Below are 24,343 nucleotides of genomic sequence, written 5' to 3' on the forward strand. Positions count from 1 at the left end.
AAAGCAGAAGGGATGTTTGTGCTGTCACGTTAATTCTGCCACAAAATGACGTGGTTACATCAAGTGGAGTGGAACACTGAAATAAAATATTTTAGTAAAGAGGTACCATAATAGTCCTTGATGATAATTTAAAGAATGTGAGAGTACAGTGTGACTTCAGGTGAATTCATATTTTCTGTATTTAATGTTTCTTTGGACAAATAAACCAAAAGTCTGTCAGGGGAAAACCTTGGTTTAAGCTGCTCATTTTTATCTGCTGCCTAAAATACTTGGAGGTGCTGAGGAACAAACTGTTTTTACCCTCCTGTGCTCACCATCATGTGCTCAGTTGGGCTGACCTGCAGCACTAAAAGCCAAATTATTTGGTGTGTCCATTTAAGACATTTTCATGTGTGTTTTAGGATAAATTCTTACCTTGAGTAAATTTACACCTCTTTGTAGTGAAGCCCTGGTATGCAAAATGAGCATCTACCTGCACTAGTAGATTCTTAATTCTGGTGGTTTAGCAGAGGACGTGTTTATAGTTCAAAAAATAAATAATTCAGGAGCCTGGATCTGCCTCGTGTTGACTCTTTGTAACCCTACTTGAGATTTACTAATTCAGTCCTTCCACTTGGTACCACTTAACTGTTACCTGCAAGGACCTGAGTTGAGGAAGGACCTGGACACCGTTGCTTGAAGCTGCTAATGCAGAATATCAATAATATCATCATAATAATATCAGATACAACAACAACAACAACAACAACAATAATAATAATAATAATAATAATAGTATCAGCATATAAATATATATATATGTTATATAATATATATTATGAGGCTGCTGAAAGTTTTGGGTGGTGCCACAGTGCAGGAAACTCCACTGGATGTAAAATCCGATCACTAATGATGTTAAAGGAACCCCAATAGGTGCACAGATCTCAGTTCCTAAAAAATTAAAGATGCTCTTACTGGTTTTCAGGCTGCCTTGATATCAGGGAGAAATATTGAATTATCAAGGAATAATTCTTGTTGTCCAAACGAAATGTTTCCATCTGTTCTCTGCAACTGAGCAGGAGCTAAAATAGGCATTTTCTGTGCTCTCGTGCCATTTACAGAATGGCTTCATTTTGTCTTTGTGTTTCAGACATGAGCTGTTGGCATTCTCTAAGGCTTTGGTTGATCAGATGAAGGTCCTGTTCCTCACACTTGTTGATCACGTTCATCCAAAGAGAGGGCAAGAGTAGAATTCCAATTTGAGGTTATTTTAAGTCCCAGTTTTGTTTAGGTTTGGTTGCCACTTCAGCACATTCGCACGTTTCAACAAAGCAGATTGAGGTTTTCTCCCCTGGCACGGTGCTGCCATCCCTTAAAAGGTGCTTTTAAAATCCAACCAAGTTCTTTGTGTATGGAATTACTTTCAGCCTCGAACTCTTTGAAGGTGGTGGGACCATTCAGATCCTTTAAATTTGGCTTGGTTTGGATCTGCTCAAAAAAACAGAGCCCAAAAGTACTGAAATGCAGGAGAGGCTGATTGGAGGAGCAGCAGCTCACAGGGGTTGGAAGGTGAGGAAGAAGTTTCTGGGTGAAGCCATGTCCAGACTTTGTTTTCTGGCGTGGAAGACAGATCCCAGCACGGCTCCCAATACCTGGATGGCATTCCCAGTGCCATGCCTGGAGTTCCTGCCCCTCAGGGTCTTGGCAGGGACGTGGCATGTCCAGCTTGTTACACATCACACCAAGGCTGCTGCCCAGAATTTGGGAAGAGTTCTCTCAGAGCTGCCAGGCTGACCTCAACTTTGCAGGAAGCTGAGGGATCCTCACTCTCAGCTCACTGTTGGTGCTGGAGCACTTGGATAGAGTAGGAATCTTCTTGGGATCTGATTGTCCATCAACTCTAATCTGATGTCATTCTGGAGGAATTTCAAATTTGGGATCTGATTGTCCATCAGGTCCAATCTGATGTTGTTCTGGGGAATTTCAGATTTTTCTCCCTGAACTGTCTCGGACTCTCCTTGGGAGATGAAGTCTCTCATCTGGAAGCTCCCATTAACTCCTTCCTGCCAGACCTTTGAATTAGGGAAGTTTTGCAAGTACAGGAGAGGAAACAAAAGCTTCAGGGGTCAGAAACTTCGTCTTTTATTATGGCTGAAACCAGAAAGTGTAAAAAAGAGGCTGAGAATGAAGGAACTGGGACACTTCAATTGTGGTTTCTGTGAAGGAGGAAAAATTCAGTCATTAAATTGACATCTTGCAGTTCACTCTTCTTAGAGCCATACGAAATTGTAAGGCTGTAGTGTTATTGCACTTATATTTTAAGTATGAAATTAATATTATTTCATTCTTAAGGGAACTTAAACGATGCAATTAAAATTGTTCAACTTCTTGTATATTAGAAGTTTCTTTAGCTTGAAAGGTTTTGGGGTTTTTTTTGGTCATAGAACATTAATGAAAACTAAATTTTCATATAAAGTTGTGAAATTAAAAAGCAAATTTAGGTTTAACCCAGTTTTCTGTTGACTGCTGCTTAAAGTCTTGTTCCTGGATCCTTTTCCTCTGTGTGCTCTGCCGATGTGAAAATCCTTCCATTTATACTTGTGCCTTTAACTTTAAAAGTCTGGAGTTTAGTTATTCCTGCGGTTGATTTGCTGTCAAACACCTTGCCACCTTTAAATCCTTGTTTTTACCGTGCTTTTGGTACATTTGTCATTAATAATATTTAATATTTCCCTTCGGCCTTAGTGCTGTTGCGATACATATTTCTAAAACTCAGAGGAATATTTGATTATTTAGTCCCATTTGCTTTATAAAATCTCTCGGAGCTTTCCGAAAACTCATTCAATCCTAGGCTAAATTTTTATAGAATTTTGAGCTCTATTTCTGAATAAATAAGATGGATATTTTTAAAGTGATCAAACAGATTGAAATAGTAGGGCATTTTTATATAAATATAGACTCAGGAGTGATCCAGTGTGAATTATATTAGACTCAGTGGGAAACCATCCATTAACCTTAGCAGGAACAGAATCAGAATTCCAGAGACTGAATTCTGCTTTCGGAGCCCCGTGCCTGGGGATTATTCAAATACCTTCCTGATACTTTTATCAATGAATTGGACAATTAGTTGTACTAATTAGCAGCATCACTTTGGAAGAACTACTCAGAGGAAGTGGAGTGACAACGACAGGGGCAGCAGGGATGGAGCTGGGATGAAATTCCTTCTCCTTCTCTGGAAATTCCTTCTCCTCCTCTGGAAATTTGGATTTTCTCAGCCTTTCCAGTTGCAGGATAATTCCAGTTGGAGCCTGAATCCAGAGCAGAGTCTGCTGGAGTCTCCTCTCTGCTCCCATGGCAGCATCTGCCCTGCAAGAGAGTTTAGAATAATCAAGATTTGCCAGTTACGGAGGTTTGTGCCAAGAAATTTTAAGTAAGAAGTAACACAGTTTAGAAAAGTTTACGTTATTTTCTTTGGGGAGGATTTAATTTTAAACAATGGCATAATGTCATGTCTAAAAGAAGACGCTTTATTATGTGATGATAAAGTGTCATGAGGCAAAAATATAAACTGTTGGTGTGCTTGCTGCATGAAGTTCCTTCTCTCCTAATGAGCTTGGGGCTTTGGGGTAAGAAATTCCTCTGAAAGTCCAGGTATCCTTTTTTTTTTCCTAATGCTGTGGGTATGTTTATCCAGGTATTGGCAGAGTTGTGTGTGTTGTGGAGAAATGGAAAAAGTTCTGATCTTGGGGTCAACAGAAATATATTTATATGAAATCAACACAAATATATTTATATGAAATAAAATGAGGAGGTAGAAATGGAGATGTTCTGGTGGGTTCAGTCAACTTTTGAGGAAGTGTTGCAGATCTGTGGGAGCACAGGAGCAGCTGGAGGGGCAGGAGGAAAGAGTGGACACTGGGGTTGGAGATGACTCTGACAGTTGTTTCTCCTCTTTGGGTGGTTTTACCAAATGTCTTCACTTTTTGGGGGGGTATTTGTATTTTTTATGATAAGGCTGATTATGATAGAGACACCTAAAGAGAGAACCTGAGCATCCTGGTCCAGGGAGGGTGTCCCTGGCCATGGAATGGGATTTAAGGTCCCTTCCAACCTCAACATTCTGGGGTTCTGTGATTTAAAAAAAAAGTCAATTATTTCTGAGTATGGAGTATTAACAACTAAATTTTTTACTAACTCGTTCTTTTGTGCCTTTAGCAACATTTGTTTAGGCGAAATAGGAGAAAAATTTGCATTATACAGACCTCAGATTCTTTGTTTATCTTCTCAGCTCTCATCAGTTTCTCAGTTATCTCTATATTAAATTAAAGATCAGTGAAGGAGAAAAGTTGATTACATTTCCATTGTGAGCCAGGAAACAGCAATGCTTGTACACCAGGTGTGCAAAGGGGCTGAGGGAAACAAAATCGAGTTTTCAAAGTGCTGTGTTACAGATGAATGAAAATAATTTGTAAATTATTCATCAAATTTAATTCTAAGATGTTTTGAGAAAACCAAAATAAATTGGGACGTGTGATTGTTGGAGAGACCTTTATTCTCCAAACTTTTCAGCAAGAACTTCATCAAGTTGTGGAGAATGTCCAAACTGCAGGCAGAGGTATCAGCCGCTCAGGATTTAGAGGATTGAAATATTGACTAAACTGATGTCTGATTTTTTTTTTCCTCTTCCAAATTCAAACTCCTTTTTGGTTTTTTTTTTTTTCCCCTGTAGCTGGAGACACAAAAAAGAGATAATATCCCTTCTTACATCTTATGTGCTCAAAGCAACAGTCACTCAAATGACAGCGCTGCCAAACCTTTGAAAAATGTTACTTATATCTATATATCACATATGTAAAATAAATATGTTGCTACCTCAGCCTTATGTATGTATCACATGCATAAAGGAAATATATCAGTATGTTACATTTACAGCGTTGTAATTTAAAGAGGTGTGATAGTTTGTTGGCCTTCCAGCCGATTTCTGAATTAACCTCTCAGGAAGACCTGCCTGATTTTTTGGTATTTCTTGGAGCTCTCGCGTTTTTCACGTGCTCCGTGGTGGTGTTAGGCAGTTGCAGTTCGTTTCTGAAGTTCTGTTCAGCCAACTTGTTGTGGTGCAAAAGCCCAGGGAAAGGCCATATGTTCCTGCAAAGGTAGCCTTGGAAGGTGGGATAGCTGCTGCTTCTTTTCCTCCTGCCATCTGTTCTGCTTTAACTTCGTTTTCTCCAGATCCCGTGTCTAGCAAATACTGGATAATAGATGGGAATTCTAATCAGCGTGGAAGCAAGGTTATTGTTTCCAGCAAGAGTCAGGAATTCAGAATTTTTTAGGCATTTCCCTTGCTCTCTGGCATTGTAGCAGTTAAAATTTAGAATTAGGAAGCTGTAACCAGATAAACTTTTATTTAAACAATGATTACACTGAGATGCTCCCATGAACACAGAGGAGATTTGCAGAAATAAAATGAGCAGACATCCTGGATTTCTCCAAGTGGCTGCTGCTCTTTCCACTTGGAGTTTCTCGTTCCTGTCCGTGTGCCACTCCTGGCCGCTCCAGCCCCAGCATTCCTGCAGGCACAGGGATTAGGGAAGGATCTGGGTTAAGACTAATCCAGCAGAAATACACAAATCGGCTCCTGGGCTGAGCCAGGGGGACACACGGAGCAGCCTTGGGGCACAGGGAGGAGTTGTGTCCTCTGGCACAGAGAGGGGCTGCACCTCCGAGAGTCCCTCCCCTGGAATTCCCTCCCCAGGAATTCCTTTCTCAGAAATTCCCTCCTCAAGAATTCGCTCCTTGGGAATTCCCTCCTCAAGAATTCCATCCCCAGGAATTCCCTCCTCTGAAATTCCCTCCCCAGGAATTCCCTCCTCTGAAATTCCCTCCTCAGGAATTCCCTCCTCCTCAAAGTCCAGGAAAATGGAGGAGTAAGGAAAAAAAATCTGGTGTCCCCAAAGTTTTCAGGCTTTGTGCTGAGGAGACAGCAGAGCCCTGTTTTAGGCCAGGCCTTCCAGATTGAGGCTGAATTGGGGAAACCTGAAAATCCTGCGAGCCCTGGGGTTACTCCAAGCACAATCACGGACACGTCATTTGTATTTTCACTCGTTCTTTATGCTGGTTATGGGAATAAAATTAAATACAATTCGACCGAGGTCGTGATTTGCCCTCACTTGTTCAAGGCACAGAATTCTGCTTGGTTTAGGGGCAAAATCTACAAGGCATTTGGGGGAAAAAAAAAAGTCTACGAGTCTCTAACCTACTTTCAATGGTTCTAAACTACTTTGGGGGTTTTTCTATTAATTTATAGAATTGTCCATGTGTGTGAGCGTATATAAAAAGAGATGTGTATATAAATAAGCAGAACTGGGCGTCTTTTTGCTATTTTCGTTCTCTGGAGTTTTGTGGTGGATCCTTTCAAGAATAATCTCATTTTAAAGTCCTTTTTCTCCATTCTCCAGCTGTGTGGGCTCTGTTTTTACAGCCTGAAATTCTCTGCAAGTGTAAAGCAGGGGAGGATACGGCCAGACCTGGACTGCAGGGAATTCTCCTGGGTCTGTGGGTATGGACAGTGAACGCAGAGATCCTTCCAGAGGGAGTTAGGAATAATTTGCCTTCCTGCAAACCTCCCTTTAGTCCAACAAAATGTGTTTTCTTGCAGGAAGAAGAGGCTTTATCGCAACAAAACGGGCAAAAAAAACCACAAAGACTTGAAGAAACAGCACTTCTCTAATTCTTCCCCTAAAGTTCTGAGCACCACCAAATCCTAAAGGATTACACCCACCAGTCTTCCTGATTTCAGGTAGGTGAATTCTCTCTTTGTTTTTCTTTCTGGCAGCCCAGGGGAGGTGCAGATTCCCATTCCCTGAATTATAATAATTAATAAATGTAATTTGGTGCGACTTTTTTTTTTTTTTTTCCCCTTAGCAAAATAAAAATAACAGTTGCTGTAAAGAAAATCAGACACAACTGGATGCTCCCAAACAAAAGCTGCTGCTCTTATTTTCCAGCGTGGAGCTCGTGGCTCTAATTTGGAATGAAGCAGTTTGGAGGAGAGGTTTTCAGTTACACCACAGAGTAAATAAGAAAAATAACCTGAGAAACAGCCAATCATCAAGTTGTTTGATCTAGAAGAAATGCATTTAAAACCCAGCTAAAGTAAAAAGAGAGCTGGCTGACTGCCACCCTCTTTTTTACTCATTTGTGACAGCACACAATTAAAAAGTTCAGTTTGTTGCTCTCACAGAAATAACAGGTTTTGGTGTTTTTCCTGTTTGCTCGTAAGAAGTGTCTTTAATTTTAGATCCTCCAAACACAGTAGTTGTAAGAATATTGTTTGTATCTGGAGAGATTAGATGGGGACAGGATTTTTTTAATCTGTTAGCACAGACTTGTTATGTAAATAGGGAGCTCACAAAGGAAGGAGACAGCAAAAGGCTCTGAAAAAAACAGATGTGCCTCCCCCAGAAATGAAGTCACCACTGGATTCCTGCAACTTTTTGGGAAGTTCATTGTTAAAAATGTGCTTGGAACCAAAAAAAAAAAACCCCAAATTCTTTAATCACTGTGCAAGTCCATTTCCATACGCTCAGTACAGACAATTTTATCGTTAACTTATTGTTGCCATTTCATTTTAATTAATTCAAAATCAGATCATTCGTTTAAATGAATTCTTGTGATGCTTTGCTGTTGATTTCTCGAGGCCTTTGGAGGAAGCTCCTTTCCCTGCTGCTCCTCCAGTCCTTAGCACTGGCCATGTGACCCAGATTTTTTAAGCCCTTCTATGACTTTAGGTTTTATTCTGGAGCTCTTTCAATCCATCTATTGGAATTGTTTCCAGTAAATTGGAGTTTTACAGTGGTTGCTGTGATTAGCATTCTGCGCTCATGGGGAATTCTGCATAGAAATGTCTCTGATCAATACCTTTCAATGTGTTTAAACATTAATAAATAATTTTATGTGAAGTTTGCTGCATCCCTAGTGGAATTATGATCTGAAATACATTTTTATGCAAATTCTTTAATGGTAGGTTATACCATCTTTCTGTCTGGTTTTGTTACTGTGAAGATAAATTATAATTATATGAAGAACCTGCATAAAATGCTCGTGTTTTGAAATACTTCCATTCAGTAATATCTGTATATTCAATAATATTTCTGGACTCAGTGTTCCTTGTTAGTACTCAGTATTAAGAGCAGGTAAACCCTTTATAGAGCCTAAACCTTGAAGTTTTCTAGTGCCCTTAAGAATACCTAAATATATATTCATAATTTATAGGGCGTCATTTATAAAGTCATATTGATTGGGGAAGAACTTTACAGAGTTAGTCATTTTTATTTTAAGTAGCTTGCATGTGAAAAAACACCCCATTCCTGAAAGGCTCTGCCAGGTTGGTAAATGCAGTTTGAGACAACCAAGAGTCATTAGTGCCCTTTTTTACAAAATGCTGAGCCCTGATTTTGCACTTAAATTGGGCAGATCAATTGAAAACTCGGTTAAATTGGGGATACTGATGAAATCAGTGAAGCCAAACTGCAGGTTTTGCTTCTGGACTTCACTAAGATATTTAAATAATCCTGGGAAATGATGCTGTCTTTGGTTTCACAGCCTGTGCACTTTGTGACTTTTGTTGTCACAGGGTTGTGCTGTACCCTGTTTGTTTGGGTTATCTGAAATTCTTCATTCCCGTTTTCTGTCAGGGTTTTCTGTGACAGGGGAAGGTTTTAACAACAACCCAGACCTTCACTGTGATGATAAATGGCTTTAAAAGAGATTCCAGAGTGGTGATCTGAAAATCAGAACTAATTCTTTCCATTTTTCTGAAGGATTCAAGAATCATTGATGTTGCATTTGGTTTTAATGACGATTTATTGGGGGAAAAATGTGAAATCCCCAATTATTGTGAATTTGATGCCCAGCTGTGCCTGTGCCGAGTCCTCAGGCTCTCAGATCCAAGGGTTTAAAGGCCCCATGAGCTCTTTGGGATATTCCTTTAACCTCATGGGCTCCAATCCATTTCACCTCTGGGGGAATCCAATTAATTGGCTTCAGGTCCTGGGCAGGCTGCTGGCTCCTCTCAGGGTCGGGGGGATTCCAGCAGGGAATCACTGCTGGAGGGACCAAGGCTCCGGAGCAGCACAGGAAGGACAGAAATGGCCCAGGAGCAGGGGAATAATGAGCTAAGGCCAGGCTGGATGGGGCTTGGAGCAACCAGCAAGGTGTCCAGGAGCTGAAATCAGCTGATTTCAAAAGTCCCTTCCATCCTAAACCATTCTGGGATTCCGTGATCCAGCAGCTTCTGTTTCAACTGGGGCTTCACCAGTGTCCTGTACCTGAGCCAAGACTCATTTATAGCTCATCATTTATGGCTCATCTGTGGTGCTGGTGGAACCTTCTACCTCACCAAGGCTTTTTCCAGCATCACAGCTCCCAAACTCAGCTCTTTTTAGCTGGGGGGTTTTTGTGTGGATCAGTTCAACTCCGAAGGCGTCTTCAGCTCCAGCCAAAGCCGTTCCTGCGAAACGAATCTTGCTTTGTTTGCACTACCAAGTAATTGTGCAGGGGCTTACAAAGCAATCAGGGAAAGTGGAATGAAAGCATTTGGCTCATTGTTTTAATTGAAATCCTCCTGTGGTTGTCTCAGCAGATGTGAGTGGGGTGCAGGAGTTCCTCAGATGAGGGCTGGAGGGAGGCGAGGAGCCGGCCCCGATGGACATAGCCCATCATCGAGAGCACCACAGGAGACTGTCTAAAGCAAAGCTCAAAGTGCAGCAGGAATTTTAAAAAGCCTAAAAGATCCCCAAGATACCTTGAAGCAAGACCATGAGAAGCAATGTAGGTGAGTATTCCGAGGTAAATCAGAGCATTTATTGAGCTGGGGAAGTTTGGAATTTTTTTTTTTTACGCTGCGGCGGCGAAGTTTAAAGATAAAATATTTGAGGCAACATTAAAAAAAAAAACAACAGAAGATCAGGCATCTTCAACATTTTATGGTGCTGAAGTAGAAAATGAAGCAGTTCAGCAGTTCATGCCTTGGTGGAAGGTAGACAGTGCACCCAATCATAAGAAAACAAAGGAAAAAAACTTCCCTGAACTCAACTGAAGAGGTTGTATCCAGCCAGCATGAGAAGCTCAGCATTTTAAATGGGGATAAACCAACCCACCATTTTGTGCTGCTGTGATTCAGGTGGAGCATTAGTCATGATTGGGAGTGATAAAATTTTGACATCATCAAACAACAGAACTCCAGCTCTCTGTTGGAAAATCCTCAGCACCGTCCCTGCCCTGGGTGACGTTGGAGTGGCAAAGTGGAGCTGCCTGAGATGGGGCCAGACCTCTCCTGCACAATACCAAATCAAATGCTCTCACTCTTATAGATTTTCCTCATCGAAACACAAGGTTACACCATGTCAACAACCAGCAGATGGGGAAAAGGAACATCCTAGGAAGCTCAAAGAACACGCTTGGAAACGGAGCTATAAATACCAGGCTAATTCCATAGCTTTAAGATTTCTCCAAAGCTTTTTTAAATCCCTCCAGAAAAGGCTGAAGAGATCCCTAATCTGAAGTGGCCCAGTTGAAGGAATGTGTGTGTGTGTGTTTATTTTTAAATAAAGTTACATCTTAACAATAGCGTTGGGCATCTTAGTGAGTCACTGGAAGTGGCTGTGCAGTATTTGTTGGATCAAAAGAAGGATTTTAAACACATTTTCATTCTTATCAGGACTTTCTTCTTCAGAGGAAATGTGGAATTCTGTCTGATCCCCTCTGAGCCGATGAGTGCAGCATTCCCACAGAATCACTGATGGTCACAACTCATTTGGAATCCTTTTTTTTCTTTTGAGTGCTGTCCCTGATTAGGTAGAGCTGACACAAGAGCTCCCAAAATTCCTTGGTGGAATTTTCTATCAATCTCTTCTTCCCTGAGAGGGTGGCGAGGCCCCGGCACAGAATTCCCGCAGAATTCCTCATCCCTGGAAGTGTCCAAGGCCAGGTTGGAGGAACCTGGGACAATGGGAAGTGTCCCTGCCCATGGCAGGGGTGGGGCTGGGATGAGCTTTAAGATCCCTCCAACCATTTTGGGATTCTCCTTCTCATGGAATCTCTTCATTCCTTAAAAATATCCCAGATTTTCTTGGTGTGTGTTTCCTCTTGGTGACATCAAAGGCAGGAGGTGTTTTGCAGTACTGGACCTACCCTTATAATTTAAAAAAGAAAAAAAATCTTATAAAAATCATATGAAAAACATTAAAATATTCTTTCTTTATTTTAAAATCAATTTTAATGTCTGTTTGTTAAATTTGAATAAATAAATTTCATTTAAATTGGTATTAGCCAGGGGAATGCAAAGCAGAGGAACCATCCCGTGCCAGATGTAGAAATCAAGGCTCTTAAAGAACAGCTGAAAGGGTTGGGTTTGTTTATTGGAGGGAAAAAGGGAACACTGTAGGATGGGCAGAAAAAAAGAGATAAGAGGGTTTTATCAAAGCAGTGCTGGGGGTTTAAAAAAAAAACAAAACAAACAAAAAAAAAATCTAAAAAGCAAGTTTAGTTTGCCCCAAGCAGAATTTAGGAGAGATGGAAAGAGAAAACAGGCCAAGGGGTTTTTTTTTTGTTGTTATTTTACCTCATATCTGACTATGGAAAACTGGGATATTTTACCTCTCACTGTCAGGAAACTTTTAAAAACAGACAAAGAAGGAGCTTCCAGAGAAAATTTCAGTCATTTTGACCTTCCCCGTTGGCCGTGGGCTGAGCATTCTGCTCTCCTGAGATCTTCACTCACATCCTCAGTTTAATTCTGTCACCTAAATTTTGGGATTAAATTTGCCTCATTTCCCTGCAAACCTTTTCCATTCCTGCCAACGCCTTTCAGTTGAAGGTGTGCAGCAAAAAATGAACCAAAGGACCTTTATTTTCTTCAATAAAATGCTTGGAAAAGCTCTCATTGCAAAGAGAGTGAAATTTGGGATCAGCAGCCTTTGGAAGCTGGCCGAGTCCAGGATCTGGTGCAGAAAAACATGAGAAATAAATACCTGCAGCCCAAATGTTAAATATCTTGTGATGAAGAGTTCCCTGAGTGGTTCTTTGCCCACATTTCCCCCAGTAATTCACTTTTTGGAGCAGAGCATCCTCAATTTCTGCGTCAGGCAATTCCAGAGCTGGTTTTTGAGGCGCTTTCAGAGAATAAAGGACTGCTGGAGTTGTGAGTTAGGATATGTATTGTCTTATCTATTGTCCAGGCTCTTATCTTTTTTGGAACTTTGTTCTTAAACTCTTGGATGTGCTGCATCCTTAAAGGGCCACATGGTTTTAATTTCTGGGTGCCTGTGGGCCTTACTCTCATTTTTCTCTTCCCTGCTTTGATGAGCTGCTGGAATTCTCTTGTGCTTGTCAAGCTTGACTCAGATTCACCCTTTTGTTTAGCTCCTTCTGAAGAGAATCAAACTTTTTCTGTCTGCTTTGGGGGTTATTTCTCAAGCAGGAAAATCAGGTTTTTCAGAGCAAAGCCAGGGATACCTGGCAGGGCAGAGCTGAGCGTCACCACCAGCTACCACCTTGCTCTGCCAGTTTACATTTATTTTTAAAAATAAATTTGTTGTGTCTCCCCTCTGAGGAAGGTTTCAGCAGCCCTGCTCCGGTGATCTGTCCTAAAATCAACTGTTTGATTCTCCAGGAGCCAGAAAACTCCACTCCTCACACTTTTTTTTGGCCAAAGAAATTTACCCATATTAAGGTGATGGTGTGAACGTGTCTGATCATTGCTATGTAAGAATTCATCCCCAAAACACACAGGCACCAACTCTGAGGCACTTTGCTCCTTTTTCGTGGGCAAAAAAACCACCTTGGCTGGCTGAAAAGGAAATCTGAGTGAAGAACTTTGATCATCTGCGTTGCCAGAATTCAGGTTAAATGGAGTAAGGCTGACTTCGTAAAAAATAAATCATATATTGGCAGTTTCTTAAGTATTAGGTTATTTTTTTTTCCATGTTGTGGTGTTTGACAGAAAGGAAATGTGTACAAAACAAGAAGTGGAAGTAGTTATTCCATCGTTTATCCTAAGAAACGTTTCTAAGTGTTTATAAATGCGAAGAAATAATTAAGAGTGGTTTAATATTGGAATCTTAACATCCTGAGTGGAGTGTGCTGCTCACTGTGGCTTATTTTCTGTTTTAACTGATTCTTTTCCAGCTTGGAGTGAACAAGATGAGCAGAGCCACCTTCCATCTAATGCTTAATGAGGAAAAAGGTCAGGATTTTTTCATTTTCATTTCAATCCCCTGCCCTCCTCTTAATAGTTAACATTAAAAATCACTTTATGTGGGGCTTTACTGGTTTCAAAGCTTTTCAATAAACAAAGCAAAGGTGATGCTTGAATGGCAGGGTGAGCAAGAATATTTTGCAATCAAACGGTGAATTCAGGAAAGAGCTGACTCAGAGCAGTGCGAGGAGAAGAAGGGGCTGGGGAAGGAAAGGTCATGTATACAAATCTTCATCGAGATTGATTTCAAAACGATTAAACTCAGAACTAATAAATCTCTGCTAGAGCAAGAGGGAAACATTTTGCCATTTAAAAGGATTAAAACCACTTTTTTTTTTTTTTAGTATCCATGAACTTTTGCATCCTATCTCTTTTTTTTGTTTTCTTAAGAAAACAGAGAAAAACTCTCTCAAATAAAATAGTGGGGCCAAATTCTCCAAACACTTCTACATTCAATTAGTAAGTAATTATCTGCTAATGGAGAGAATTAATCAGATTTTCAGGGTCCACAGGCAGTCCAGGCTCTCCAATATTATTCCATTTGATGCCAGATGAGACAGGAGGGTTTGCACTGAGGTGTCTCAAGTGCTGATTTTTATTGTTCCCATATATTTTTTAATACCTTAAGTGTATTTTCATCAGGGAAATTGCTGAGCAGAGCTACATAATTCAATAAACAGTTGGAGGAAAAAAAAAAAATAATTCCAAGGCTCTAAAAATAGTCCAGTCACGTGATTACTACTTTGGCACAAAAGCATAATTTATGGGTTTAATTTGTAATCTTGCTACAGTCCTGACAATTCTCCTGCACGGGAACTCGGGCTGAATAATTCAAATTATTGAAATATTGCTCCGTCCTCAACTTCAGGTGGCTGACACAAAGGAGGTTGATTCTGTTTATTGAGACTTCTGCACTGAAAACAGGGGAGGATGGGATTCTTTTTTGTCATTTATTGCTTCGGTTTTGCCATTTATCGCTTCATTTTTGGTCTCAAAATTAATGGAGATCTGGGGCTATTCAAAAAATTGTTATTCCTTTTCTCGGATTTCCAGGAATCTTGATATTTTTCCTGTTTTTTTTTAATTGGCTAGAATCTAATTGAATTCTCATGGTCAGTTTTTTAAAAGAGTTCAGTTCAAAATTTATTTTTTTCCCTTTTCAATTAAATCTTTATTTTCCCAAATTTCCATTTCCCTGGTAACCTCTAAGTCAATAATATAATACCCAGCAGAACTGAACATTTACAAATAGTTATTTCCTCCTCAATTTCTGCATCTCTTTATTAGACCTTTTCGGAACATTCTCTATCAATGATTCCTGAAATTCATCTAATCTTCATTCTGAAAGCATTGCAGAACTATGCTGAATAATATCAGCTTTTTGGGAGCCTGAAACATGGGAATTGAAAGAAAATCCCTCATTTCTTTCTCCAAATTCCCCCTAAAATGAGGGGGACGTGAAGTTTCTCCACTTCTCATCAACATATTGCTCGGTAATATTCCATTTGATGATATTCCCTGGGAAAGGTTTGGATAACAGCGACCTCATTCTTGGCTGATTTCTGGTGTACACCAAAAACTAACTTGAATTTGGACAAAATCTGAGCTCTGCCATCGTGCTGACACAGGGTAGGTCTGTGTCACGTGCACTGCTGACCTGTGTCCCTTGGAAAGAGAAAAATCCGTGTGGTGGAAAGCCTGGAAGAGCAACCTGGGAATTACAAATAAATTTATTGTATTTATAATAAATATAAATAAAAATAAATTAAATTCAATATAATTATAAATTGAAATGATATATTTTCTATATTATATTATATATAATATATATTACATAGTTATAAGTATAAATTAAATATAAATACAATGAAATGATAAATAAATATTAATGAATCCACAGTGAACAACCAGGGATGAGCATTAAAAACAGAATCCTTTTCTTTCCTGATTTTTTTTTTTGGGGCTTTTTTCGTTTGTGCAAAGCCTTTCAGAGATCTCTGTGTCTTGAGAGGATGGATTTTATCCATTCTTTTATTAAGTGACTGCCTCAGTTGCCCCCAGCTTTGGGAGTTGCCCAGAAAGATGGGTTCAAAGTCATCCTGGGAGAAGATTTTAGGGGCTGGTGCTATCCATAAAAGAATCCTGCTCCTTCCCAGCTCAGCCCAGCTGTCCATTGCCTTGGATGACTTTGCTGGCACAATTAAATCTCCAAAACTGAGGACACTGTGATTATTCCCTGTAAATCAGATTTCTGTCTGATCACTTCACAGCCCCCAGATCCAGAATGCTCCAGGGAAAGGCATTTATGTGGAATGTTCCTGATGATGGGCTGGATCCCATGGACAGAAATCAGTTTTTCTCCATGAAAATCATGTTCATGCAGTTTTATTTGACCAGCAGGGCTGAAGTGGCTGCTCTTGGGGGCTTGGGAGAAGAAATTCCAGAGGTTTCTGTCCATCCATGTGCTGGGAGAGCAGGCTGGGAGCTGGGGGACATCCAGGAAGCTCCTGGGGGTGGAGAACAGGGACAGAGACTTGGAATCCTCCTGGATTTTTGTTCTTTATGGGTGAATTCACCCACGTGGCTCTCAGGGAATCATCCAGGTTGGAAAAGGCCTCCAAGGCTGAGTCCAACCTGTTGGCAAATCCCCACCTGGTCACCAGCTCAGAGCTCTGAGTGCTGCATCCAGGTGTTCCTTGGACACCTCCAGGGAGTTATTTCGTGGAGTGGTTAAATCCCAATCCTAAAAAATCACAGAACATCAACAGCGGTGTGAAATAAGAGAATAAAAACCTTGTTATAGATAGAAAGCTGCTTGAAAAGTTAGAAATAACTCAATATCAAAGCTGGCTGGGCTGGTGTGAAGTGAGTTGGCACTGGGGCCATTTAAAATGCTCGCTTTAATTAAGGCGTTCAGTCAATTTTCTGGTTGTGGCAAAATATTCTTACTACAAGAAATTCTGTATTTACGGGGGAGATCTGTTTTCAGCCTGAAGGCCGGAGTATATCATGAATATATCGTGTTTATCATGAGTAAATCATGAGTAAATCATGTGCAGAGCTGGGCCATGGCCCTGGACACCACCCCAAGGAAAAGAATCCTGAAGGATTCAAGGTTTCCTTCCTACATCAGGCACTTTTTGTTTGTTGACTCACTGGCCTAAAAATAGGCCCTCATGAAGTATTCACCGCTGATCTAATTAGTCAGGAGAATGCTGCTTCTCAAACTTGGGAAAGCATTCCCGAAAAAAAAAAAATAAAAAGACGCAACATTTGTATCTAATTAGATGATACAGGAGAATCCTGGCTAATTGCTTTGATAGACTTCAACAGATTAATAATGTGCAAGTGGTAACTGAATAAAAACTCCTTTTCACTGAGGGCTTTGAAAGTGATGCTTTTTAAGAAGCTGAAATTCCTCATTAGTTCTGAAACCCCAGGACTGTGATTGGAGAGCATTTCTCATTTTGGAGGTTTTTTCACTGCTAGAAAGGAAAGCCCTGAAAATGAGATTGTAATTCGTGTCTCTGAGCAGTGTTTGGTGGGTTTTGTTTTTTTTTTTTCTAAATGTCTGCGAAGTTTTCTATCCCAAAAGCGGCCATTCCATAGGTGGGGAAGTGGGATTTGTGCCTCAGAGGGCCAGGCAGGGATTGTGGGTCCGTGGGATTGTTGGGCACTTCCAAATTCACGTGAGAAAAAAAGTAATGGAGCATCAGAAGTATTTGGAGGACAAGGGAGAGATTTGGATTCTATTTGAAGAGGTAAAACTTTATTACTCAGAGGGTTGGAGCAGCCTGGGGTAGCGGAAGGTGTCCCTGGGGGTGGAACACGATGGGCTTTAAATGGGCTTTTTTCTTGGCTTTCCAACCCAAACCATTCCATGATTTGCAATGTCAACCTCCCAAAACTTGTCTCAGTTGGCTCAACGTCCACTTCCTAATAAAAATCAATGCTCTTCCTATCATGTGTAACAGATTGGAATCCAGACAATTAATAATATCTAATCTAATTTTTTTTTTTTTACATCCTATCGGGTTTTTCTATTTTTTCCCACTCGACTCAAAAGCTGTTCAAGTAAATATTAACAGCTGAGTGTGCAAAGAGGCTGCCTGAAATCCAACATTTCAAAAAAAAAAAAGGGAGAGAGTCCCATTAAAAAATTGAAACCAGGCTTCCAGCAGATGAAAATCAAGGAGAAATTTTCCACGCAGGGAAGGGGTCGAGGGATTTCTTGTCATCTTGCAAAAGTGCTCCAGTGAAATATTTTGAAGGCTATCGTAATGAAACTGGACTGCCAAACAAATCTAAACATCATGTGCTGGCACGGGGCAGGAAGCCCTGGCTGGTTTGGATGTGGGAAGTCGTGAGATAACAGGAGTTGTCTGGAGATTACCGAGGGGAGGGATTTTAGCCCATGGCTGATGGAAATCAGGCCTTCGGATTCCTGCCAGTGTCCAGAACTCTTTGGGTTTGGTCCAAACTGCTTGGCATCCCAGTCCAAAAAACTTCAGGGAGAGCGTGGATGGGGAAGGGGCACATGGCGCATCAGGAGATGAGGGGGATCTGCACTCCTGGAATCCCAAAATCCCTGAGGTTGGAAAAGCCCTCCCAGCCCAGGGAGTCCCAGCTGTGCCCCATCCCCACCTTGTCCCCAGCCCCAAGCCCCGAGTGTCACCTCCAGGAATTCCTGGGACACCTCCAGGGATGGACACTCCAGACCTCCCTGGGCAGTTCCAAGGTCTAACCACCCCTTTCCATGGGGAAATTCCTGCTGATGTCCAACCTGAGCCTCCCCTGGCCCAGCCTGAGGCTGTTCCCTCTTGTCCTGTTGTTGTAAATGTTGTTGTTGTTGTAAATCCCACCAGCAGAGCTTTGAGTTGTGCGGTGTTATTAAATTAATTAAATCAAATAACACCCAGGAACTTTCCTTGTGCGGCTTATGATGGGATTTCAGCATGGAAATATGGATTGGGGGCACCTCTTACTCGTGCCATTTGTGCCTCCAGCAACACGCAGAGGTCACTGGGAGCTTTACTTTGTGGAAATCCACATGGAACTGGGCTGGGTTTTATGGAAAAACATCTCACTTCCGTGAGCATTTCCTACAAAACACGGATTTTGTGTGTGTTGGGAACACCCAGGCACCTCAGGGTGTCCTCCCAGCACAGAAAATTGCACAGAAATGGTCAAATCCGGGAGCTGGGAATAGCTCTGGTCACTGCTCCTGCTTAGGGGAGTGTGGGGGTCGAAGTATTTTTGAACAGAATTTTGAAATATGAAATTCCAGCATGGTTTGGGATGGAAGGGACCTTAAAAATCCTCTAATCCTCACCTTCCACCGTGCCAGGTTGCTCCAAGCCCCATCCAACCTGGCCTTGGACACTTCCAGGGATCCAGGGGCAGCCCCAGCTTCTGTGGGAACCTGTGCCAGGCCCTCATCACCCTCACATACCCCACCTAACCCTGCTCTTTTTCCTAAAAATATTGAAATACTTCCCACAGATTAAACCCTTCAGTGATTTTTTGGTTTTTTAAGCTTTTTTCAGTCCTGTTTCTCCCCAGCTGCAGTCCAGACAAAGTTCACGTGATTAGATGTGAGGATCCCGTGGTGGAGGTGGAATGAGAGCTGAGGCAGGACCCTGCAGAACCTGTAGAAATAATAATAATAAAAAAAAAAAAGTTACTTCGAGGTTTTTCTTGCAAAAAAATAAGCAATTGCTGGATATTATTTGCTCATAATGGCCCTAAATAGCAACATGAGCCACAGCGAGGCTGGGCTGAGACGTGAGCAACTTCCCCTGCACTGGGTGCTCGCAGTATTTGATAAATTTTCTGATTTTATTGCATTACAGAAGGTTAATCCTCAATTAATTCAGAATATCAGGGACATTTTTTTTTTCCCTGTTTTACCCTTCCATGGGACCTACAGGAAAAATGCCACTGCAGCTTTCAGCAATGAGGTAAATTCTGGCCTGCTTTTGATGAAACCTCATCTGGTCCCTCCTTAATCGGGATAAAACCACTCCAACCTCCAAATTTCTGAGCTGACAACCTGAGCGAGGCCTGAACTGTTGCCAGGAGCTCTCCACATCCTATTTCTGTGTTCTGGGAGATTAAAGGGTGGATTGTTTGGATAGGAGGCATGACAAGGTGTCCGTGGGACATCCTCGGTGACCTTCACCAGCTCCTTGTCCCTTCCCCACTTTGGGCCGGCCAAGGATTTCATCCCATTGGAATGCTTGGGAAAGTGGAAGCAGATCCCATTCCAGAGCCTTCATCCTGCAGAAAATCTGGAATTCAAGTTGGGAAAAACCTCCAGGAGCACAAATTCCAACCTTTGGCCAATTCCCTGGTCTTTAGATTCCAGCCCCTCAGTCCAACCAGCTCCTTTTATCCTTGGAAATAACCTGGTGAGGTTTTTTGGGGTTTTTTTTTTTTTTTTTTTCATTTTTTTGGAGCATTTGGAACTTTACATTTCTAAGCAGCACTTCTAAAGGGAATGTTCTACATGAGGGTACTTAAGGGAACGTTTTCCAGGACTATATTTATGCCTCTGTAGTCTTCCTTTAGTGGTCTTGAAGGAAGGAGCTGTTATTACTGTTAAATATAGATGTAATGTGGTGTTATTGCAGAAATGTCTTTATGTTCCATTTCTGGCTTTAAAAAAAAAACCCTTTTCTTATTAAAATCAGTCAGGTCTATAACATTTATTATGTTTTAACATGTTGGAATAATGTTAGTGTTGGGAATGAGGCAGGATTGACACCTGATTCCAAATAAAATCTCCTGATGATGTTACTACAGCAGTCAACTGTGCAATCCTATATTTGAATTGAGGATTGTTGCCTTTTTTTTTTTTTTCCTGGTGTATTTACTATTTAAATCCCATGTGCCGCGTTTGTCTCGCCTTAATAAAATGTCCAGTCCCAAGTTTCAAGTTTCACCTTGAAAAAACTCTTTTGGCGGGGATTGACACAACTTCTGTCAGGAGAGAAAATCTCTGAGGGGAATTATTCCTGAGGATATTCAGATTGTTTCAAAGGTATTCAGAGATCAGTCACTGCTGCTGGCTTTTCCCTTTTTATTACCCAATTTTTTTGGGTGAGATGATTATTTTAATTCAATCCAATCGAAAGGCAGGAGGTTTGCATTTTTATGGATATTATCAAAGCCTAGAAGCAGCTTCCTTCACATGAAATTCATTCAGTTTTCTAAACAATTTTTAAAGGGCATTAATTTAGTCATCTGCTGATAGTTCTGAACAGAAGCATATGTGAAAATATTCCGTGAAAAGATGCATCCCTTAATTCACCCAAACTCCACATCAACTATTTAACAGCAGTTGCACTCTTGTAGCTTTTAAGACGTAGCTCAATTACATCCACGTATAAATAGAAACTGCTGGCAGGATTCTGTTTGCTCTGAGCCTTATTTTGATGGTTCCACTGACATTTAAAATTTTGATTTGAGGCTCTGGAAATGGCTGCAGCTGTGAACATCTCCCTGAGTTAACTGCACTGGGCTGAAAGGCTGCAGAGGATGGAGGGATGGGTGGATGGAGGGATGGAGGGATGGATGGGTGGATGGAGGGATGGAGGGATGGATGGATGGATGGATGGATGGATGGATGGATGGATGGATGGATGGATGGATGGATGGAGGGATGGATGGATGGATGGATGGATGGAGGGATGGATGGACGGATGGATGGACGGATGGATGGAGGGATGGATGGATGGATGGATGGATGGATGGATGGATGGATGGATGGATGGATGGAGGGATGGACGGATGGATGGATGGAGGGATGGATGGAGGGATGGATGGAGGGATGGAGGGATGGATGGAGGGATGGATGGAGGGATGGATGGAGGGATGGATGGATGCAAGGGTGGATGGATGGATGGATGGATGGATGGATGGATGGATGGAGGGATGGATGGAGGGATGGATGGATGGATGGATGGAAGGATGGATGGATGCAAGGGTGGATGGATGGATGGATGGATGGATGGATGGATGGATGGAGGGATGGATGGATGGATGGATGGATGGATGGATGGATGCAAGGGTGGATGGATGGATGGATGGATGGATGGATGGATGGATGGAGGGATGGATGGATGGAGGGTTGGATGAATGGATGGATGGATGCAAGGGTTGGATGAATGGATGGATGGATGCAAGGGTGGAGGGATAGATGGAGGGATGGATGGATGGAGGGTTGGATGGCTCACGTGTTTCCCCACATCTGTATCTTTCAGGCCGTTCGACTGGAGCCAAGGAGTCAGCAGAGAAACTCAAGGAGACAACTTGGATCATGACCAGAAGATAAAAAAAAAGAAACTAAAAAAGAATGTGGCATATAAAGGGTGTGATACCTGGAGGTATTGGATCTGACTCATGTTTATAAAAATGAGACGAGCTTTCACGAAACACAAGTTATCTTAGACAGTCATCAAGCTTGGAGCCATCATGCTGTTGAACTAGAAATTCTCCTTTTCCCCATTCTCCTTTCTGACAGGTAACAAAGGATTGGTGAATTATGATTTTCCCCAGTTGGAAGCACTAATTTTTATCTATATAGTTCATCCTTATGAATATATAAGGAGTTAAACCTTGCATATTTAATGTGGATTATAATGGGAAAGTGACTCATTAACCAAAATGGCCACTTTTGAGGACTTGGTTTCAAACTGAGCTGGAGCCTCCCGATGCACTTTGTAGGATTTGGGGAAAGCTGTGCTGCAGGGCCTGCTTTGGGAGGCCAGGATGACATGTAGTAAAAGGATATCACCTTACTGTTGATATCTTTGAAGACTCATAACCAGAAACAGGAAAATGAATGGTGGGAAGGAGTGTGACGGAGGGGACACGGATGGAGGGCCACCAGCAGTGCAAGTTCCCGTTGGTTGGCAGCGGAGGGTGGACCAAAGTGGAGTTCTCTACATCAGGTAAGGTCACCTCAGGGGCTTGGGCTGGTCTTTGGTGGAGTTTGGCCAGGATGTGCAGGGGATTCCTGACCCAGCTCCTGTCTTCTGCTCAAAAACCTCAAGGAGTCGTTCTTCAAGTGCAAGATCGCCTTGGAAAGCTGGAGGAGGGGTAGATTGAGGTGGGATATTGGGAAGGAATTCCTGGCTGGGAGGGTGGGGAGGAGCTGGGCTGGAATTCCCAGAGAAACTGTGGCTGCCCCTGGATCCCTGGAAGTGTCCAAGGCCAAGTTGGACAGGACTTGGAGCAACCTGGGACAGTGGAAGATGTCCCTGGGCAGGGATTGGAACTGGATGAGCTTTAGATCCCTTCCAACCCAAACCATTCTGTGATTTTGTGATTCTTTTCAAACTGAATTCAAGTCGCTCAGCTCCAAACCCATTTTTTTTACACCCATGAAGGTTCTGTGTTCACTATCACTGATGTTCTCCAACTTTTATGGATCTCTCACATTTCTCATGTGGGGGAAAAAAAAAAACAACAAACCAAGAACATAAACCTAAATCCAAAGTTTTAGGTTACTTTATTTGTTTATTTTCTCAGCTTATTGGATTTTTGTTTGCTTCGCCCCGGAATGGTCACGAAGAAATGCATTGAAATTGCTGTGAAATAACTGTGTTCAGACAAAGAGAGCCTAAATTAAATGTTATTGGAAAAAAAGATCAAAGTTAGCTTTATAAAATGTGGGGACATCGGGTTTGCATCACACGAGTCTATGCGATTATCAGTCAGTTACCCGCTTAAATTTCTCCCACCGCTCTGTGATTAAAATAACCACATCTCCCAACATTTTGTGCATTACCAATACAGAGTCTTTAATGAGCCAGAGCGCACTCCAGTTTTACACTGAACTGCCCGAAAGGATCAGGTGCATTCCAGGATTTCTTGTTTGTGTTCTCCATTGGCAGAGTCAAGCCCAGTCCATGTCAGTGACACCCATGGCAAGGAGAAAACCACCCTGCCCTTGTATTCCTCATTAATTCACTGAGCCTCTGCCTCACTCACAGATCAATGGCCAAGGAAAGTTGTGGATTAGGGTTTTCCCCCCAATAATTTCTATCTCCAAACATCAGGGAAACATTGCTTTGATATTTTTGTGTACCTGGTGATCCCACCAGCTTTTGAACTTCGTTTCCCCCAGCCTTAACAAGTTTTGGCAAAGCTCATTCCTGCCCTCTTCCCTAGTTTTCCAATTTATTTTTTTCTTCTTTGGTGAACTTTCTGGTATTTTTATGTACCTGATGATCCCACCAGCTTTTAAACTTCATTTCCCCCAGCCCTAACGAGTTTTGGTGAAGCTCATTCCAGCCCTCTTCCCAAGTTTTCCAATCTATTTTTTTTTTAAATTCTTTGGTGAATTTTCTGCTGACCACCCGAGTTGTTCTGATGAAGCAAAGTATTTGCCACTCCTGTTCTGTGCAGGATGTGTTGGTTGGGAAGGGTGGAAGTCCAAACAATCCAATCTCCTGCCTGACATGGAGCATCCACAGGGCTCTGAGGGCAGCTGAATCCTCCAGGATTGAGTTTCCACAAGCTCCTCACTGCCCTGCCAGCAGGCACGGCGTTCATGGAGGCAAGGAAAGGTCAAACAATATTGACTCCACAGCTATCCCAGGGAAAATTAGTGGATATATTAAGATCTGACATGATTTAAGTGGAATAGATGATCCCAGCTGAATAAAGACTCTGTGTTTGTGCCTCCTCGGGAGGCACGGACGCTTTCCTGTCAGCTGTCAGCAGTTGCTTTGGATTAAATCAAGATTAAATCCATTCATTAACTGGTTTTCATTACCTGCTGGAAGCACTGAGTTGACTCTCAGGGCTTTTCTTAGCCAAACAGAGCTGCTAAGTAGAGCCTAAATCATCCCAAGGCCAGGCTGGACGGGGCTGGGAGCAGCCTGGGGTGGTGGAAGGTGTCCTGCCCATGGCAGGGCTGCAATCAGCTGATTTTTAAGGTCCCTCCCAACCCAAACCAGTCTGGAATTCCACGATTTTGTGGCAGTTTCGTACAAAGGAAGCCGTGGATTATCCTTTGTGTTACAGAAGTGTCAATAACTTTGTGCGCTGACAAAAGCGACTTGGCAGTTACAGCTCTGCCCAGGATCAAGGCAGAAACAG

General features: G+C 41.9%; 1 protein-coding gene across 3 annotated transcripts in view; it reads left to right on the forward strand.

The window, feature by feature from the left end:
• The window catches only part of MBD5 (methyl-CpG binding domain protein 5), a 107,446-nt gene that overhangs the window by 54,663 nt on the left and 28,440 nt on the right, over positions 1 to 24,343 (forward strand). Inside the window, exons 3-7 of one of the 3 annotated variants that reach the window (XM_066190433.1) lie at positions 6,635 to 6,775; positions 9,620 to 9,811; positions 13,165 to 13,222; positions 21,499 to 21,758; positions 22,054 to 22,188. In XM_066190433.1, the coding sequence (XP_066046530.1) occupies positions 22,076 to 22,188 (113 nt within the window). In that variant the 5' untranslated portion in view covers positions 6,635 to 6,775; positions 9,620 to 9,811; positions 13,165 to 13,222; positions 21,499 to 21,758; positions 22,054 to 22,075. Of the gene's footprint in view, positions 1 to 6,634; positions 6,776 to 9,616; positions 9,812 to 13,164; positions 13,223 to 21,498; positions 22,189 to 24,343 lie in introns of all 3 variants that reach the window. The other 2 variants (XM_066190432.1, XM_066190431.1) reach the window with 2 other exon arrangements.

This window comes from Chamaea fasciata, unplaced genomic scaffold (assembly GCF_029207755.1).
Source record: "Chamaea fasciata isolate MVZ Bird 193981 ecotype frontalis unplaced genomic scaffold, bChaFas1.0.hap1 SCAF_8, whole genome shotgun sequence".
Lineage (NCBI taxonomy): Eukaryota > Metazoa > Chordata > Aves > Passeriformes > Sylviidae > Chamaea > Chamaea fasciata.